The sequence below is a fragment of the Papaver somniferum genome, chromosome 2 (genome assembly GCF_003573695.1).
Source record: "Papaver somniferum cultivar HN1 chromosome 2, ASM357369v1, whole genome shotgun sequence".
Taxonomy (NCBI): Eukaryota; Viridiplantae; Streptophyta; class Magnoliopsida; order Ranunculales; family Papaveraceae; genus Papaver; species Papaver somniferum.
In genome coordinates this window covers 165,746,697-165,767,209 of record NC_039359.1, presented here as the reverse complement: position 1 = coordinate 165,767,209, position 20,513 = coordinate 165,746,697, and the positions used below count along the sequence as shown (strand labels likewise).

The window sequence follows — 20,513 nt, the reverse complement described above, 5'->3', positions numbered from 1 at the left end:
CAGGTATACTGGTTCGATCAACACTTTATTTCTGCTATCAAGAATAAGTTTTCAAGTAACTCTCTATGGTTTTACAAGTTAATTAATAGGCTAGGTAATAGTGTGGCTAACTAGCAAGAAAAGCTAGACTTGAAGCTTTAACTTTTTCTTATGTTTCAAATTTTCCTCCTGATATCTCAAAATATATCGAGGATGACTATGTTCTTTTCAACAATTAATCAATAAAATCCACTTTAGTATCAAAAAAATAAATAAAAATATCCCGACTGTGCAACATGTATAACTACTTAGCTTGGTCCTTGCACCATCCTTGACCAAGCCATGAGCATTCCAATAGACCACCCGCATAAATTAGAGGAGAAAAAACAAAGCACGGCCAAAATAGGGGAGTCATTTATGCCCGCTACAATAGGGTGTGACGGAGGGACCTAGGGGAAGTGGGTGCAAAATGCAAATGCCCGCACTTGCCCACTAATATTGAAGGGTTGCATAGACATATATTTGCACAAACCCCCCAAATTGGGTGATTTTTATTTTGCGCCTCCTACTATCGATCCCAGCTCCCCTACTATCAACAATTTTGCATAGTCATATATTTGCACTAATAAAAATCACCCAAATTGGGTGATTTTTATTTGAAACTCAAGTCTAGAACGGCTGCTTCTGGAAGTAAAAAGGGAAAAGCACTTTATTTTACTGGGAGTGGGAGGAAAATAAAGTGGAGCTTTCATTTTTTATAAATAAATTTTGCCGATCAAAAAAGATAAAATTGAACTGGAGGTTCCGGTGGAGGTAAAGTATATTCAATAGCGGATGGGGAAATGGGATGCATGGAAAGGAATCAAAGTAGCCTTGAGCAGTAAATCACTTGTCCACTACGTATTCTACTATACTTATCTTGGCTTCTATGGTTTCATGTTTTTTTAATTACTGATTCTCTTGTTCTTATACTCGTTGTTTCCTGTCTAAATTTTATCCAACTAAAGACAGATCAATTGAGAGAAATATGGCTCCTTACTCCCACCTTAATGGTGTGCATTCAAAATTGTTGCTGATGACAATATTAGTTACTTTCACATCAGGTAATAATATACATTCTTCACTTGATTATTTTTTCCATCTTTTGTTCGGTTGTGTCTGTGCCGTGCGAGTATGTACGTATTTGTTGCATGCTTTCTGAGCATATCCTGCCCCCTCACTTACAGGAGTCAAACGATCCGAAGCTGCACGGATTTTCACCATTATAAATGATTGCAAAGAGACAGTTTGGCCTGCAATTACCCCAGGAGAAATGTTTGGTGGAGGCGGTTTCCTATTAAAACCAGGCCAATCTGCTGTTTTTACAGCCCCGGTAGGCTGGTCAGGCCGAATATGGGGTCGAACTGGTTGCAACTTTGATAAAGCTGGCAATGGCACTTGCCAAACCGGGAACTGCGGTACAGCCCTTAAATGTGTAGCGTCGGGGGAGACCCCAGCTACACTTGCAGAATTTACCCTTGCTTCGCTTGATTTTTACGACGTTAGCCTGGTAGACGGGTTCAATTTACCATTAGTTGTAACACCTATTAATGGTAGAGGAAATTGTAGCATTGCCGGATGCGATGGTGATCTAAGGCCAAATTGCCCGAAAGAACTTGCAGTCAAATCCGGAAATAATGTTGTTGGTTGCCGGAGTGCATGCGACGTGTTTCAATCGGATCAGTATTGTTGTAAGGGTAACTATGGTAATTCCATGACTTGCCAACCTACATATTACTCAAAGAAGTTCAAGGAAGCTTGTCCAGCTGCTTACAGCTACGCTTATGATGATCCAAGCAGTATCTTTACCTGTTCTGGAACTGATTACATCCTGACATTCTGCTCTTCAAGGTAAGTTTGTTGATTAGCGCTCCATATTCATCCTCTATGGCTTCGCCCATACCTGACCACAACTAACGTAGGCACATTTGAAATCATCGATATTAACATATATTGTTTATGCTTTCAGGAAACAAACTGTGTGTACATATCATAATAATAAGCTCCTCTGCAGTGGATCAAACGGCTTAAAACCACTCATTAAGAAATGGTGGGCTATGATATTCATATTTTCATCAATAAGTTCATTGTTTATGTTTTGAAAACCAAGAAACAAGCGGGTAGTTACAAGATCATGTCCATTGAGCTTCCATAAAATCAAGATCAAGTTCGTTTTTTCAATATTATCTGTTCCATTGAGCTTGATCAACCAATTACAAGATCATGTCCCTGACGGACAATCATTTCTTTCCAAATAAAAGTGTTGTTTTTTTTGCCAAGAATTGTTTATGTTGAAGTTGTTCAGTATTGTAATACAAGATTTTAAAAAATTGTCAAGGATTCCTGAGAAGCATTCTGCAAATGTACGATAGCTTTGTGTACTGGGATGAGATTTAATTCCCCTTCACATCAAACGGCATGGGAAAATCAAAAGCATTCCATAAAAAAAAAAATCAAAATCATGGTTATTCAATTTTATTTCTTTTCGTGTTTAGATTTTTAAACAGTAACAGACAGACCAGATACCCCTCCAATCCAACATACTTGCATGTATATCTCATGTTCATTCTTCTCAGTGAAAGCTTGTAACATGGCGAGACGGGTTCGAGCAAGCATGCCATTGTTTTCAAGCTTAATTAACTTGAGCTACTTGCCTACCACCGTTTCCTCTTAACACACCTCTTCAATTTAGTCTGGATCTAGGCCCTCTAATCTTTCTTCTTCATTTTTGGGTTTTTCAAATCACAGGCCTCAAGGCCCTCAACCACACCTGTGGCAAATTACTGTGAGGATGACCTCAGCTTACAGATGATACTTGATAACCATGTACTTCCAGTAGGGGTAGATATGCTGTCTGTCTATGATCTGCAAATAATACCATCATATAACAAAAACGGCTCACACACTATAATTATTCACCTATTATAATTATTCTTCCCATACAGGCACATGACCATATGTACCCAACTGTGAGGATCTAAATGTCAGCCATAAGGCCCATAACCAGTGATCATCATGAATCATGATGCAGGGAAAGCCTGAGAAAAAATTAGTCTACCCCAGCTTGTAAGCCTTGTAAACTTACATAAATAGACACCAATGGCAGTCATACATAGATAGACACACATACTAAACAGTTCATGTTTGTTTATTGACAGCTTAAAACAACACAAACTTCTAACAAGGCATACGCTAATATGTAGCTTGAAATTCAAAGCTGTGAAGATCATCACTGATAAAGAGAATATCAATCCCTTGTGCTGTTCTTGAGCCACTCCAAGTACTGGAGACTACCACCTGTTATGGGCATGGCAATGACTTCTGGGACACTACACAAAACAGAAAACAAACGTTTTAGTTGTTGAAAGTTGGGTATAAAAATATACATTAACCCTTCAAATTAATGGGTCCGTCCCCCAAAGATCAAGGCAGATCAAAAAATCTGGAAGAGGCGGAAACGGGTTTTCTTAGTCCCTTTCCACTTCTATAACCTTAAAGTAAATTAGAAAAAGATGAACCAAAATCTAGGAGGAAACTCACTCATATTCATGGTTGGCTTTAACGTGCTCTTTAAGAGGTTCCAAAAGGGATTCTCTAGTCTTAATTATAAGTAGTTCTTCTGAATCTGTCTGAATCTGAAATTACAAAGATAGTACTTGGATAACTGATAGTGATCAACAAGTGGAAGACGTGACAGAAAATCTTAAGTTGAAAAAGCTAAAGCTTTCTTTACCTTTCCCTCCCACTGATAAACTGACTCCACACCTGCATTTATTGTATAACCTTGTCAGAAAGTAGATCAAGTGAAAAAAACCATGAGAACAGTTGTGACTACAAAATACCATCAGGGTCTCATGGATACACCTTAACAACATGGTTGTTCAACAAATCATCCAAAGGAGACTGACTACTAGAACAGGCAGAGAGAAAAGGACTATCATATGCAACAATTATGAACGATGTTTTCGATGATGATACCCTGTAAAGCTGAAAAGGGCCAGATAATCAGCCTTTTTCCCAGGATCTCTTTACAGCAATTGCTGTTAGGAGACCCAGCCAAATTGGTCCGGAATTTCCCACACCTATGGCATGCTCCAGATAAATTTTTATTCAAGCCTTAGGTTCTGTGGGGTTTATACAGTATAATTAAGCGACAGATAGGAAAAGTTTTCTAATTTTCTACTATACACATAAAGTATGCCCAACAATTGGCACAGCGACACTGCCCAAGTTACTTGTCTGCTAATACTTGCAGGCAATCATCTAAGTGACTGAATTCCTGTAATAAGAATTGACAATTTAAAAAACCAAAAATAGTAGTTCCTTAACATGCTCAACTGCAGTAAAAGTGACTTTTTAGTACTTCAATGGTGTTCTACTTGTTGTATCTTACTACCTGAGATTGAGGCATGAATTTATAGTATAGGGATGGTAAAAGATAGAGCCAAGTAAAAATTGTCTATCACATTCACTTCATGGTTATACGAGGTTCTCACCTGTAATTTGTTGTTTGTATTTGATAGGTCATTAATATAATAACTGACCGGTATGTCCAGCAAGTTGTCTATTTCGAAGTAGCTTTGACGAAAACTGAATGTACTTGACCTAAATTTCTAAACAATTAACGCATATCATACTCCCTTTTCCACATTAACTAATGGTTCAACTAGTAATGTTTTTTTTAAACTAGAAACAGAATCAAAACTAGCATATCATACATGTTGTAGTCACAACAAAAACAACTGCACAGTAAGTGTGCAGCTAAGTGGAACAAACTTCCCCCCACCCACATCTAGCTAGCACCATCTTCGCATAATAAACTGAATGGCCAAAGATAAAAGTCTTGGGGAAAATGCCACTAACAGATGATTGTCACCCACAATTTTAATGAGGGTAAAGACTTTAAATGTTGATTGCAGCCCTTCTCACACACAATTTTAATGAGGGTAACGATTTTAAATTTTTATGTTCCTAAATAAAAATCCCCCTTAATATTTATAACATCTTACAGGATCTTCATATTTAATACTCAACCAAAACAAAAATTATTATCAATTCAGCAGTCAGTGGTGCAGCAGAAGACGACGGTGGATGCTAACTCTCTACAAGCACTTTCCCTTGACTAATAGTTATATATAACAGGCAAAGCATAACTAAGGAGGAGCATACCTGGAACTCGGTTGACGCATGCTGCTAATTTTCCTGTGACTATACTCTCTGCAAGTTTCTTACCTGCAATAGATATTCACTAATTAGAATTTGGAGACCTCTTTAACATGCCAATTATTAATCAAACATCACCTAATGTCGCAACCACTCAAGAAATCGACATTATATACGGAAATCCTAACAAAGACTAGATAATCAGCAAATTAGGGTTCATTATCAAACCTGCTTCTTTAGTTGGAACAGTAACATAAACAACAATGCTAGGTACGGTGTTAGAATTCCCTTCCATTCCTCCACTACCACTATGAATCCCTTTGACTGATGATAATTGTCTACTAAACCCTGACCTGTAAAAAATGATTTTTAAAGTTTAAATACAATCAAATTCAAAACTCAAATTATCAACACCTTATATTAGAGAGAGAGAGAATACCAGGGGGTTTTGAAGGAGGAAGAGGAGAGAGATGGAGTGAGATTAGTAAGACCAAAACTAAGCATACAAAGGGCTCCGACCAAAGGAAGACGGCGACAGAGGGACGACGAAATGATGGATGGAACTGTACCGCTTCTAATTTTCAGTGTCATGGGTGGCTCACCTTTGTAAACCTAATTATTCTGTTGTGGTTCTGAGTTCCCAAGGAAAGCTAGTAATTAGCAGAACCAGAAATTGTAAAGGCGCCCTTCCATAATATTTTAGCAGCCAAGGTGAAGGCGCTTGCTGCTAGTATAAATTTCACTTTATGCAAAGGCTTTAAAACAAGGTTCGGCTTTTATAGCCCACACCAAATTATGGGTTGGCTCTGAGAGAAAAGGCTATGGGATAGAATTGGTTGATTAAGTTCTCTACTCGGCTTTGAGAGAAAAGGGCTATGGTATAGAGTTGATTGATAAGGCAAGGTTAATTAAATTCTTTACTCTATAGTGATTAATAAGGGACCATTTCCACATAAAGCATAGACTTGTTGAGTGATTTATATAATTTAGGTGAGCAAAAAGGGAGGTTTTGTTTGTGTTTTAAAATAAAATATATAAAAGCAGTATTATGCACGAGCAAGAAGAAAATATCATAAGAAGAAGTTTGGTTAAGGAATGCACTGTCCGGCACTAAGCATTTATTCAGCTAATCATTATTCGCTCTTTTATATTATCACTAAACTGAAATATCCCCAACAGTCTTCTTTAATCATCATGCACTACGACCACTAGTGTATAAATTCTTTTCAAACAAATAACCTAATGTAACCGCTAAAGGATTCAACTTACAGGTGTAGATGGTGAAATTTGGATAAGGGACAAAAGGTCATTTCAAGACCAATGGTGCACCAGAACAGGCACAATTCCAGCATGTCTTCGCCAGACGTAGCTGGTTGTGATTCCATGATTCCTAGTACACATCCTCGACGAGATACTGCTGGTCATGCAGGCTCTGTAGATGCGTAAAAACATCCCGACGGGCTTATGACCCAAAGCGAAGACATACATGTCTTCTGTAAGCACGACTCACCCTATTTGAGATCAAGGCATGATTCCTAGTACATCATCGCGAGATACACTGGTCATATCTATTTTAGGCTATGACTCGACTTACTAAGGCTTCCAAATAATTTCTTGGACATCCCCGGGAGATACGCTGGTTATTCAGCCTCTGCGCCTTTTCGACTGACTACTAGAACATCCTTTCGAGATATACTGGTCATGTCGGCCCCACAATACGGACATAATTGACTCATAACATATCTCTCCAAGGTACACTGGTCAAAGACAAGTGAGTCGAAGTCTCGCAGAGGCGTTATTAGGCGTGCAAGCCTTCTTGTCTCTCCAAACCATGTCCCAGACTACTGAGAGACTTAGCTGCATCAGCCAAGTCTCAAACGGCCTCATTCGCGTCAGCCAACTCTCATACGTCCTCAATCACGTCGGCCAAGTCCCAAACAGCCTCAGTCACGTCGGCTAAATCTCAGACAATCTTAGTCGCGTCAGGTAAATTTCATACAGCCTCAGTCGCGTCATTCAAGCCTCAGATGGCCTTATCCGAGCTGAGCCAGCTAGTCTGCATAAGACTCATACACAAGCCTCACCTAGGGCTCAAGCCTATTTTTCCCAGCGTCTCAAATACACTCACAGCTAGTAAATTGGGCCTAAATTCTACATGTCTATCCAAAAACGTGAATAAGCTCCCTTGAGCTCCGGATGCTCACCAAAGGGACCCACAAGCAATAATACGGTCTCCACGTGACATATGTGACCAACCATGGAGAAATGAAGCTCAACCTCGGCTTCCCTCACACTCTACACACGATTTCTGAGGCATTTAATGTCTTTTCACGTGACTCACAGTCATTCTCACAAATTAGAGAATATTTCTTTATATTTCCAACTCGACTAAAGAGAATGTTCTTCTCTCTCAACACATCATCACAAAGGCTGACTCGGCTTCACACAAAATGGATGGATAATTAGAGTTTTGGTCTGGCGGTCTACGGCACGTGTGAGAAATACCTGACATATTTCTCACTGCAGAAGAGAGTAAAGGCGCTGGAATAAAAGATATAAACTCAACCTAGTTTATCTTTATCTATTCCTGAAGATACGGGAGAAGTGCTACGCACGATAAGCAATCCTTATCTTCATCTACCTGAGATTAGAGAATTCCGCTATAAATAGTTCATCTGTTTCTAGAAAAACGGAGGTCTAACAACCACACCCAATATTTCGTTGAGGAAATCTGTATGGACTAACTCCAATATAATTCCAAGAGAATCAACTAGATAGTCAGACTCAATCAAGGAAAATATATCCAAGAGTTATATCTCAATTTCTCAAATCAATCTGCAATCGAACAGATAGAAATCTGTAAGCCGGATCAATATGAGAAATAACTTGGATGGTACCAAAGACCAATATCCAAACGTAAATCAATTTCAATCAACAACCAAAGGTTGTATTTACCAATTGATTGAACTACGCATAACCTGTGATATTTCAATTATATACAAAATATAATTCCGAAAAGAAATAACACATACACCAGAAGTTTTGTTAATGAGGAAACCACAAATGCATAAAAACCCAGGGACCTAGTCCATATTTGAACACCACACTGTATTAAGCCGCTACAAACTATAGCCTACTACAAGTCAACTTCGTACTGGAATGTAGTTGAGCCCTAACCAATCTCACACTGATTAAGGTAAAGTCGTGTTCCTTACGCCTATGAATCCCAGCAGGACTCTACGCACTTGATTCCCTTAGTCGATCTCACCCACAACTAAGAGTTGCTACGACCCAAAGTCGAAGTTTTGATAAACAAATCTGTCTCGCACAGAAAAGTCTATTTGAATAGATAAATTTGTCTCCCACGGAAATACCTACGAAGTTTTGTTTCATCTTTTGATAAATCAAGGTGAACAGGAACCAATTGAGAATCCGGTCTTATCTTCCCGAAGAACATCCTAGAAATATCAATCACCTCACAATAACTTAATTATATGGTAGTAGAACAAGTTATTGTAGAATCACAAAGAATGAGACGAAGGGTTTCGCGATTACTTTTTATATCTTACCCAACGGAGATAAATCTCGAGCGAATCTTAAAGAAGATGGTACCCAATACGATAGAACAAACTAAGATTAGAACACACAACTACAGAGAAAATAGTTGGGTTTGGCTTCATAATCCCAATGAAGTCTTTAAGTCGTTAACTTATAATGGTTTTAGGAAAAACCTAGGTTAAAGGAGAATCGTCTCTAGTCGCAACTAGTAACACACAAGAGGTGTGGGGATTAGGTTTCCCAGTCGCTAGAGTTCTCCCTTGTATAGTCTTCAAATCAGGGTTTGATAACTTTTGAACAAAGAAATTAATATTCACCGTTAGATGAAACTTGATTCAAGATTTAAGCGAATATCTTTCCACTGTTAGATGGTCTTTAGCTTGTTACAGACAAATGAAATATATCTTCATTTAGATATGGGTAACCGTACCCAAACGTGTATATTGAGTTGGCTTAATAATAGTTAACCGAAGTTAGCCATATGAACACTTTTCTCTTAACCTTGTTCATATCAACACTTTTAGATCAATTGATAATCAAGTGAACCTAATTGTGTTACTCATAGAGTTGTTCAATTGTTTATATTCTCATAAAAGTATACAAAACACAATTGAAGCAAAATTGGAATGATTCAAAAGAATCAGTTCATGAACATTTTAGCCACAGTTTGCAAAGATTACATTCCTTAATTTATAAATGTATTTTTTCATGAGTATGAAATCATATTTAACCGATTCAAGAACTTGAACCACTTAAGTTTGCAAACGGGTACGCAAACTTAAGTTCCGTACATTGGTCACAAGCCGACAGTTTGCAAACGGGTACGCAAACTTTAGCCCCGGACCGAACTCAGTAGAAACCGTTTTTGAACGGGTACGCAAACTGGGTTCCCGGACTTCAATAGTTAAATCAGTTTGCGAACGGGTATGCAAACTTAAGTACCCTGACTTAAACAGATGAATAATTTTGCGAACGGGTATGCAAAGTTCCGGTCCTGAATTCCGTCAAAACATTTCGTACACAAAATACACAAACCGTAATATATCCAGACATAGGTTTTAGCTCTTAACTCCTATTTCAATCATTGAAACATTCTTAGAAGACGACAATAGCCGTCTCACACAAACTATATTAGCTTATAAGCAATTTTCAAGTGATCGAATGATCAATATGAAACATTCCGAGCCTACATCAAATGACTGTCTCACACAAATCATGTAAGATATTACCAGGTGATTTTCACATGATCATCTTTTGACTTTCGTCAAGAATAATGATGAACGTGGTTAAAGAAAAAAGCTTTCCAACACATATTCCGAGAAAGATATAGTTAAGCGAGTTAAATTCAGCTCGAAATATCAAATGTGTATAATATAAAGTCTATATAGCTATACGACTTTTGTCTGAATAGGATATAGAATAGAATAAACTTCTGAGTGATAGATGAGTTCAAGTCTTCACGTACCTTTTGTTGATGAAGTTCCACAAGCTCCCCTTAGTAGTTCTTTGTCTTCAATCGATGAACATCGTGAAGTCTAAAGCTCAACTACACATTCTATCCTAATCCGAGACATAGCTATAAGTAGACTAGAAATTAAGACTTATAGTTTCGGCAACTAAACATGACAAACAAGCTTGAGATAGCAACACTTGCGAGTTCGATCGAGCATTGCTCTAACAATCTTCCCCTTTGTAAATTTTAGTGACAAAACTATCAATACATATGGATTACAAAATAATAAACTTTGTAGCTTCTCATCCAAATGCTTGATTCCTTGGTTCTTCAACATTCCTTGAATTCTTCGTTACTCCAAGTACTCTAGTGATTCTGAACGTGTTCAACTCAGCATGATAGTTGTTGAAGATCTGTAGCCATAACAATAAGAAAGCAATTGCTCTCAATTATGGTGATACAATATCATAGTATTATTACACAACATCAAAGTTCAATTATATCACAACTTTGAAAATAACATTATGGTGATATGTATCACTCCCCCTTAGTCAATACTTCATCTCACAATGAAAATCACTCCCACTTATGTAATGATCCGTAAACCATATATATATGTAGTGTGAACTACAAAATAATTATCCCCCCTTTTGTCAATATAAATTGGCAAAGGTACGAAAACTAGCTGGATCATAATAAAATTCTCAAAGGGATACTTCATGACTAAAAGAGAACATATCAACTTTGTTTCGATGATTTCACATAGTCGAAACTTAGTGTATCTATCAAGGAGTTTATAAAGATACAAGATAACTCATACAATATTCCACAGCCGCACTCCCCACAAAGATTATAAATTAAGCACAAGTTCAATCAAGAACTCTCCCCCATAAAATGTCATTCCCGAAAGAGCAATAAGAGCGATCTTACTTTTACAAGAAAATAAGGATTTCTTTGGATATTTTGATACTAAACATAAACAAACTACTACTATTAAAAACAAATGAGGAATTGAAACAACACTTCATTGAAACTTAAAGCTTTTATTGCCCAAAAGATATTTGATAGATCCAGGGGCAAGAAAACAGTCAGAAATTTAATTAACCAAAACAACACCAATAGACTGTTGTAAGTGTTGAAACCTAGCAGTATCTAGAGGTTTTGTGAGAATATCAGCCAATTGTTGTTTGGAAGGCACAAATTCCATAATAATGATACCATTTTCATAGAGATCTCTAATAAAATGATACCTGATGTCGATGTGCTTATTTCTTGAGTACTCAACATGATTCTCAGTGATGTGAATCACGCTAGATTTATCACAAAAGATTTTCATTATTCCAGTATCAATTCCATAATCAACAAAAATTTGTTTCATCCATAAAAGTTGAGTACAACATGATCCCGCAGCAATGTATTCTGCTTCACACGTTGAGAGAGATTGTGAATTTTGTTTCTTGTTATGCCAAGCTACAAGATTCAATCCTACATAGTAGAAACCCTCGATGTACTATTTCTGTCTTCCATGCATCCTGCCCAATCAACATATGAATAGGCAGTAAGATCAGTGTTAGTATAAAAATTATAAGATAGACCATACCCGATAGTGTGTTGAATGTATCGCATGATCCTTTTTACAGCTACAAGATGAGACTCCTTTGGATTAGCCTAAAATCTAGCACAATAACCAACACTAAAAGCAATATCAGGTATAGTGGCTGTGATATATAAAAGGCTTCCAACGATAGATCGATAAAGTTTTTGATCCACGTTTACTCATTTCTCATCTCGATTTAGTTTACCAGTGGTGGGCATATGAGTCAGTTTTGGAGTTGACTTATCAAGACCGAACCTTGTAACAAGATCCTTAGCATATTTTTCTTGAGAAAAGTAAATTCCATCCTTGTGTTGTTGAATCTGTTATCCTAAAAAGAATTTTAATTCACCAACATTGCTCATTTCAAATTCCTTACCAAGGGAAACTTGAAAATCTTTAGCAAGTTTCTCGGATGTTGATCCATAGATGATATCATCTACATAAACTTGAGCAATGACTTCTTTCCCACTCCATTTGGTAAAAAATATTTTGTCAGCTCCATCTCTCTACCCTTCCTAAGAAGAGAATTAGTTTGTTTTTCGAACCAGGCACGAGGTGCTTGTTTTAACCCATATAATGTTTTTTTGAGCTTAAGGACACAATCTGGGAAATCGGGATTTTCAAATCCTTTTAGTTGAGAAACATATACCCCTTCCTTTAAATTTCCTTTTAGGAACCCGGATTTTATGTCCATTTGAAATAGCTTAACCTTAAGAAAACAAGCATGAGCTAATAGCAGACGAATGGACTCAAGGCGTGCCACAGGAGCAAAGGTTTCTTCAAAATCGATACCTTCAATCTGTGAATATCCCTGAGCGACATGTCTGGCTTTGTTTCTGACAATGATGCCAAATTCATCAGACTTGTTCTTGAATATCAATTTGGTACCAACAATATTGATATTGGAGGGACAAGGTACAAGCTCCCATGCATCTTGTCTTTGAAATTGATTTAACTCTTCATGCATTGCATTCACCCAAAAGGGATCACTAAGAGCTTCATCAATATTTTTCGGTTCTACTTGCGATAGATAACAACCAAAATTTTAAATATTTTGTAGTTGTCCCCTCGTCTTAGCTGTAGAATCCTTTCCTCCAATAATACTGTTAGTATCATGATTCCTTTGAACCCATAGGTGTCGAGGAGGAGCAAGTTCTTGTTCAACAGGAACAGCCTGGTCAGTTCTTTTCTCCTCGTCACTAGAAACATCAGGATCAACAACTGTTGGAACAACTTCTACTGATTCTGGAATTTTCTTGACTTTCTCAATTGTCTCAGTTGGAGGCAATTCGGCAGGAGAGCTATCACGACGAAAATTGCTCAGATCATCGATGATGCCATTTGTAGATTCCATCATAAATTGGGTTCTGAGATTAAATACTCGAAAACCACGACTATCAGATGCATATCCAAGAAAGATAACTCCATCGCTTTTAAAATCAAATTCCCCATATTGTTCTCGATCTTCCAGAATGTAGCACTTACTTCAAAACACTCTGAGATAGTGTAGGTTGGGCTCCTTACCGTACCACAACTCATACGGGAGTATTTAGGGTTTTCGATCGTAGGTAGACACGGTTGATCAATTAGCATGCTGTGAAAACAGCTTCTCCCCTAAATTTAACGGTAAGTTTTTGTTATGGAGCATTACACTTGCCATTTCCTGAATGTTCTTATTCTTCCTTTCTGCAACTCCATTTGCTTGTGGAGTTATGGTTAGTGAGTATTGTTGAATAATTCCCAGTTTGTCACAAAATTCAAACAACTTAGTGTCTTTGAATTCAGTTCCACGATCACTTCTAATTTTCTTTAGCTTGGGACCTTATTCGTTCTGGATTCTATTAACAATAATCTTGAATTCATCAAGGGTTTCATTCTTATGAGCTAAAAAATCCACCCAAGTAAATCTGGTGTAATCATCTACCATAACTAAAGCATACTTCTTCCCAGAAACAGTAGGTTGTAGAATAGAACCGAAGAGATCCATATAAAATAAATCAAGTAGAGCTTTAGTGAGAATATCTCGAGATGATTTATGTGGAACTTTCGTTTGTTTACCCTTTTGACACGCACCACAGACACCCTCAATCTTAGCATTGATTTTGGGAACACCTCTAACAAGTTCTTTTTTGATGATTATAGTTAGAAGGTGATAATTGATGTGACTAAAACGTTCATGCCAAAGATAAGTAGATTCCACCTTAGTCAAATTGCAACATTTGCTAAACTGAGTATCTAAGAGACAACGGTTATTTTTTACCACGAGTTCCCTGAAAAATTACTTTTCCAGTTTTGCTTACAATGTCACATCTATATGCATTGAAGACAACTTTATGGCCTTTGTCACAAATTTGACTAACAGAGAGAGGATTAGCAGTCATACCTTTAACATATACTATATCATGAATTTCAGGAACGCCGGGTAGTTTGATCGTCCCATTCTTGCTTATGTAGTAACAACTCCCATATTCGAATGTTACTGGACCTCCTTCAAAATCGCTTGAATTCACAAACCAAAAAAGATCTCCAGTCATGTGTTGGCTACATCCACTATCAAGGAACCATTGAAAGGGTGATGTTAATTTTAGAGCAAAATCTCCCATACTAACACTACTAACCCGATTGGGTATTCTTGTTAGATTTGTACACCTTTTGAGAGAAGAAAACAGTTGTTCAGCTTTCTTGTGAAGATCACTAGCAACCTTTAAACTTTTCTTGAAAGACATACACGTATGTTGAAAATGATTATGAGAACCACAAAACATACATATACCAACATATTTAAACTCATATGAGAGGTTCTGAGTGGCATCAGATTTCACAAATCCTAAACCTCGCTTATCTCCTGACTTTAGACAATTCTTCATGGAATAATTAAAGGAGTTATTCATATCCATTGAAGAAACTTTGGCAGACTTCAATCCTTCTAATTTGCAGTATCTGCAACAAGATCAGAATTGATCCAGATTTGTTCATCCAACTTCTTCTGGAGGTTAACTAGCTCTTCAGAACGTTCTCAAAGATCAGAGTTTGATATAAATTTCGCATTGAAGACCATCAATTTTCCTTATTAATCGCTATTTTTCTCGACAAAGATTTTTGATGATTTTTTGTAGATCAAAGCACTCAACCTTATCGATGGTTTCTAGAATACACTCGGAGTTGAGTAGATCTAATTCTGGTGAAGAGTTTATAGAGACTTTACTATCCAGAGAGTCAGATTTCTACAAACACAGACTTATGAGGTCTTAAACCTGTTTGCCTGCTCTGATACCAATTGAAAAAATGGAGGTATAACAACCACACCCAATATTTCGTTTAGGAAATCTGTATGGACTAACTCCAATATAATTCCAAGAGAATCAACTAGATTGTCAGACTCAATCAAGGAAAATATATCAAAGAGTTATATCTCAATTTCTCAAATCAATCTGCAATCAAATAGATAGAAATCTGTGAGCCGGATCAATATGAGAAATAACTTGGATGGTACCAAAGAACAATATCCAAGCGTCAATCAATTTCAATCAATAACCAAATGTTAGATTTACCAATTGATTGAACTACGCACAGCCTGTGATATTTTAATTATATACAAAATATAATGCCAAAAATAAATAACACAGACACCAGAAGTTTTGTTAACGAGGAAACTGCAAATGCATAAAAACCCCAGGACCTAGTCTAGATTTGAACACCGTACTGTATTAAGCCACTACAGACTCTAGCCTACTACAAGTTAACTTCGGACTGGAATGTAGTTGAGCCCTAACCAATCTCACACTGATTAAGGTACAATAACGTTCCTTACGCCTCTGAATCCCAAGAGGACTCTATGCACTTGATTCCCTTAGCTGATCTCACCCACAACTAAGAGTTGCTACGACCCAAAGTCGAAGACTTGATAAACAAATTTGTCTCACACTATTTGAATAGATAAATCTGTCTCCCACAGAAATACCTACGAAGTTTTGTTCCGTCTTTTGATAAATCAAGGTGAACATGAACTAATCTAAATGTGTTACTCACAAAGTTGTTCAACTGTTTATATTCTTATAGAAGTATACAAGACACAATTGAAGCAAAATCGGATTGATTCAAAAGAATCAGTTCATGAACATTTTAGCTACGGTATACAAAGATTGCATTCCTTAATTTATGAATGTATTTGTTCATGAGTATGAAATCATACTTAACCGATTTAAGAAATTGAACCACTTAAGTTTGCAAACGGCAAACTTAAGTTCCGGACATTGGTCACAAGCCGACAGTTTGCAAACGGGTACACAAACTTTAGCTCCAAACTGATTTAAGATTTTCCGTGGTTGTAGTAATGAGGTTCAAACTCTCGGACTTGTGAAGGATAATTTTTTAGAAAATAAATATATATACAAATATTGACAAATTGGTAGAGAGGTACTGGGACTAATGATTCGGCCAATCTTCATAACATAAGGCTTAATGATTTATTCTCAACAATAATAGCTCAAAACATATATGGACTCTTATTTTGCCAAAGTCGATTCTCAAAACATTGGTTGTAAATGTTAAGCATGGAACATCAAATCACCTAAGCTAAGCATGACCCATCTAATCAAATAACACCCAATTTAATCAAATCATATTTCACTTAATTTTTAATGCAAAAGTCTTAAAAAGAATTAATAAAATTACCCATTTATGAAGCTCGGCCTCCTCCGTCGCCCCAGTGTTGGGGTTTAACTCATCATAGTAAAAATGCTCTCAAAATATTTCATTGATGCTCAAAAGTGTTTTACAATGAAGAGAAATACAAGAAATTGATGTAAAACAGAACTCTGCGACCCACAGAAGGCGTCCAGAATCAACGACAGAGATGAGGTGCTGTTGTCGTTGAAGAACTACGAGCCACAAAGGACAGTCGATGTTGCTGTTGAAGAACGACTGCTTCTGGGAGTCCGTTCTTCGTGTTCTTCAGGCGTGTTAATGGCAGCAGCAGCAGCAGCAGGTAACTTCTCTGCAACTCCTCCTGCGCCTCTCTGCTCGCCTCCAAACCTCCCCAAACTCTCGACAGACTCTCTGTAACATTAGGAACATATTTATACGTAATTGAACCATTGAATCTCCTCCATTAATCCAAAAAATCTTCCCATTACTCGGTAGTGAATGAAAATATTCCCGATATTTTTTTCTTTAATTCTCTGATTTGTTACGGATTGTTCCATGTTTTATCTCTTCTCACGCGTCATCCTTGAGTTGTAGGAGAAGTTTCCAGCCAATAGAGTTAACCCATGCACGTCTCTTCCATCCACAAATTCTAAAAATAGGATATCTTCCTTATTTGAGAATATCTTCCCTGTTTTGATTCCCACCGATTATCTAACCAAATTGGACCGAATCCAACACCCATACCAGCTCTGTCTAGGCCCTAGGAACAAACCCATTTAATTTGGGCCATTGAATCTCACTGTAACACCTTCGAATCATCAACCCTAGTCACGGCAGTTCAAGACAATTTTTTTCCGCCAAAACTGTTCTTGAATGTTTCATCACCTGGTGATTATCCAGCCAAATCGATCGAATTAGATGCCTAAATGTGTTTCTTAAGCTATATCACATCTTCCTACCAAGTTTGAGCCATTGAATCGCACCACAACACCTTCATTTTGTCGATTGAAAATCTGCCAGTTGATGAACCTATTTTTCCCGCCAAAAAAATTAATTTGAATTTGAGAAGAAGGTGTTCTGGTGGTGCCCTTAGTAATTAGGTTGCCCCTTATCCAAAAGCGAGAGTCCAAATAACACTTGTCCTCCGGGTACCAAAATCAACTTTTCGAGCCAAATTTTCCAAAAATGTTTATTTCCTAAAAATACATAAAAACATATTAGTACAAAAATAGAGTTCCAACAATACTGACATTGAGGACAAATTAGACACAAAAATGTGTCTATCAAATACCCCCAAACTTATTGTTTGCTAGTCCTCGAGCAAATTTATTCTTGAAAAGTGACCGAGTTAATCTCGGGTGGGTTTATCAGAGGTGTACCCACAAAAACCAATACTCCAGACCCTAGCTATCTAGGCAGAACCTTGGAAAGCACTAAAGAACCTCCTTGGTTGGCATACAATTATTGACTCTAAGAGGAAGAACCCTGATGCGAAATTCCAATTGTTGTACACGAGTTTGCACTCAAGCATACTATAATTCATATAAGTGACAGAGCTCTACTAAGATAGTTTCACGATGGACATCATACTCGGAGTCAGACTAATCACATGAAAAGATTAAGAAGATGGAAAAAGAAAAATGTAGATGGTTGAAAAGTGAACGGTGTTTCCCATATCTGTCTGAAGGCCTCTGCCAAGGTGAACCTAACCTAAATGACTGAGATACCGGTCTGACTAATATTAACACACTGGCATATACAAGGGAACCAGTGGTCAATAACTTAAATCTAGATCAACAAACTGGCAAATACAAGGGAACCAGCAGTTGACTACACATAACAATAACCTTTTTTTTTTTTTTTTTTTTTTTTTTTAACTTAACGGCATGAAGATCTTTTGGATCCAAGCGCATGCTTCTTGTCAGCAGATTACACGATAGTTCCCACGGGTCCTGCATTCCACGCTTGCTTAGGCGACGGAAACAGGGAGAACACACGCATATTGCTATCCAAGTGTTAATACTTATTCCGATTGGTCTAACTGGTCCGGTCTCTTTTTTTTTTTTTTTTTTTTTTTTTTGAAAAGGTAACTCAGTCACTCTATTTCACCCTAGCAAAGGTAACAACTTGAATCGTGTGCCCCACCAAATCACTTGAAATAAAAGAAAACTAAAAATAGAAAGTGAAAAGGACTCGACAAGATATGGCGAAACTATCATGTTATTTCTAACACCTGAGCTCTGTGCTTTTATGAATAGACTCTATAGATGTTTCCATCTAGTCAGATTGGTTCCTCAACTCCTAAAACAAAAATGTTTCCATCCACTTAGATTGGTTAGTGCTATCCTAAATACGCATAAATTTCTAGGCTCTGGAGTTTATCTATTACGCAACTAAAAAGTTTCTCCCAATACCCCCAAACTTAAATCTAACATTGTCCTCAATGTTCTAAAGATAAAATTAAAAACATGAACACGAGAGAAACGTTTACTATTTGAAGTAAAAGAGTTAAGGAAGGATATTACCGTGTTGCGTGAGATTGGGTTACCTCCCAAAAAGTGCTAAGTTTAAAGTCTTCAGCCAGACTTAGGAAAGGATTAGTCAACTCGAACCATAAAGTAACAGTCGAAATAACTGTGGGTCTTCAAAACTAAATAGAGCTGACCAAAGGAAACTATAATAACCCAAGAAAGTGAACATGTACTGCATACCCTTATCTAGTTTCCTGATGAAGATACCTATGTCCCATTGTGGTTCAGGTTCAGGTTCTATGAAAGGATCTTGATAGAATATTTTCATTGGTTGCGTTTCTTCATAGATGGGATCCGAATCACTAGGTCTTAGAGTCTGTAAAAACTCAAATACGAACTTAGAATCACGAAGTAATAACCTAAATAATTGCGGATCCTCTAAGTCAATCAGATATGACTTACATAGTTGACCACAGTGAGAGTAGTGGTCATTCTTAGGAAAATGTGTCGATTCCATTAACCTAAAGTACTTAGGCTTAGTCTCAGAACTTAATAAGTGACACATTTGAAATCTATACGTTCCCACAATTGGAAGAAAACTATTTGGTGGGAAAACAAAATCAATCTTGGTATTATTGCATGGGTTAACCACATCAACCAGAGGATGGGTTTCTAACATTTGAGACTCTTGTTGGATATCATTAGGTTCTGGAAAACGATTATGAAGATAATCTTGTAAGATGGTTGAGGCATTGATGTCAAGTCCCAAGTGAGGGACCTTACTAAGAGTTAAAGCACATGGAGAATGATACTCACCCCCAAACTTAGAGTTTTCGGCGTCTCTAGATAGACTAGTCATAACCTCCCTAATTTCTAGGTCGGCAATTGATTTTTCTAAGTCAGGTTCATCCTCGCTAATCTCTACGAGTTCATGTAAGACTATTTTTTCTAAATCGTTTGACTCGATATCAAGATAAACTGGTTCCTCTAAACCATCATCGGTTTCGTAAACAGGACATACTACATCGTCTGAAACGGGGGTATCTCTAGTCAAATCCTCGTCCTTTTGAATAGGTGAATAATTTTTAAAATTATTAGGATCTGAATCAGAAATAATATAATCATTATAAGGCTCAACTGGGGTAACAAATTCCTGATCACTATTCCCACATATTTCAGATTCTTCATCATCACTATCCTCATCATCATGATACAATTTTTGAAATTCAAGAATTCTCAATCTTTGTTCCAAACTACATGGTCTATGTTTATAATTTTCATAGATCGTTAGAGGTGATTCCTCAATAAAAGTTGGAGTATCCATATATCGCTGCCCACGCATATATTCACCAAGAGTCATTTCCGAAGACGTCTCTTGATAACGAGAATTTCTAGACATATATTCTCGCAACGTCATCGCAGGTGGCGTCTCCTCAAAAGGATTCATCACCGAAGAAATATAAACTACAGAGGGATTCTATACAATCACAAACAAGGCCGACTCGACTCCACCAAAGCAAACCTAAAGATTTCTAGCAAACAAAAAGCATGATGGCTCCACTTAGATTGTTTCTAGACCAGCTTCTATCTTTCGAAAGGGAATTCG

The 20,513-nt window shown here is 37.2% G+C and overlaps 2 protein-coding genes across 2 annotated transcripts; one reads left to right on the top strand and one right to left on the bottom strand.

Annotated features, from left to right (window-relative positions):
- Positions 1–860: 860 nt before the first annotated feature.
- Positions 861–2,491, top strand: LOC113349674 (pathogenesis-related protein 5-like). The gene is made up of 4 exons (XM_026593686.1): positions 861–879; positions 987–1,082; positions 1,206–1,869; positions 1,988–2,491. Exons 2-4 carry the CDS (start codon positions 1,007–1,009, stop codon positions 2,118–2,120), a joined length of 873 nt encoding a protein of 290 aa, XP_026449471.1. The 5' UTR covers positions 861–879; positions 987–1,006; the 3' UTR covers positions 2,121–2,491.
- A 412-nt stretch (positions 2,492–2,903) lies between these two features.
- Positions 2,904–5,916, bottom strand: LOC113349675 (protein CutA, chloroplastic-like). The gene is made up of 6 exons (XM_026593687.1): positions 5,621–5,916; positions 5,410–5,534; positions 5,188–5,250; positions 3,752–3,783; positions 3,559–3,653; positions 2,904–3,347 (listed from the first exon to the last, which is right to left on the bottom strand). Exons 1-6 carry the CDS (start codon positions 5,770–5,772, stop codon positions 3,266–3,268), a joined length of 549 nt encoding a protein of 182 aa, XP_026449472.1. The 5' UTR covers positions 5,773–5,916; the 3' UTR covers positions 2,904–3,265.
- Between the last annotated feature and the right edge of the window lie 14,597 nt (positions 5,917–20,513).

What these genes read in the sequence shown, in the direction of transcription:
- LOC113349675 (XM_026593687.1), bottom strand. Translation starts at nt 5,772, where the DNA reads ATGACACTGAAAATTAGAAGCGGTACAGTTCCATCCATCATTTCGTCG. An exon ending in TGTTCCAACTAAAGAAGCAG is followed by an intron (nt 5,251 to 5,409) that starts GTTTGATAATGA and finishes TATCTATTGCAG; the next exon opens with GTAAGAAACTTGCAGAGAGT. An exon ending in TTTATCAGTGGGAGGGAAAG is followed by an intron (nt 3,654 to 3,751) that starts GTAAAGAAAGCT and finishes TTGTAATTTCAG; the next exon opens with ATTCAGACAGATTCAGAAGA.
- LOC113349674 (XM_026593686.1), top strand. Translation starts at nt 1,007, where the DNA reads ATGGCTCCTTACTCCCACCTTAATGGTGTGCATTCAAAATTGTTGCTG. An exon ending in ATTAGTTACTTTCACATCAG is followed by an intron (nt 1,083 to 1,205) that starts GTAATAATATAC and finishes CCTCACTTACAG; the next exon opens with GAGTCAAACGATCCGAAGCT. An exon ending in CTGACATTCTGCTCTTCAAG is followed by an intron (nt 1,870 to 1,987) that starts GTAAGTTTGTTG and finishes TTATGCTTTCAG; the next exon opens with GAAACAAACTGTGTGTACAT.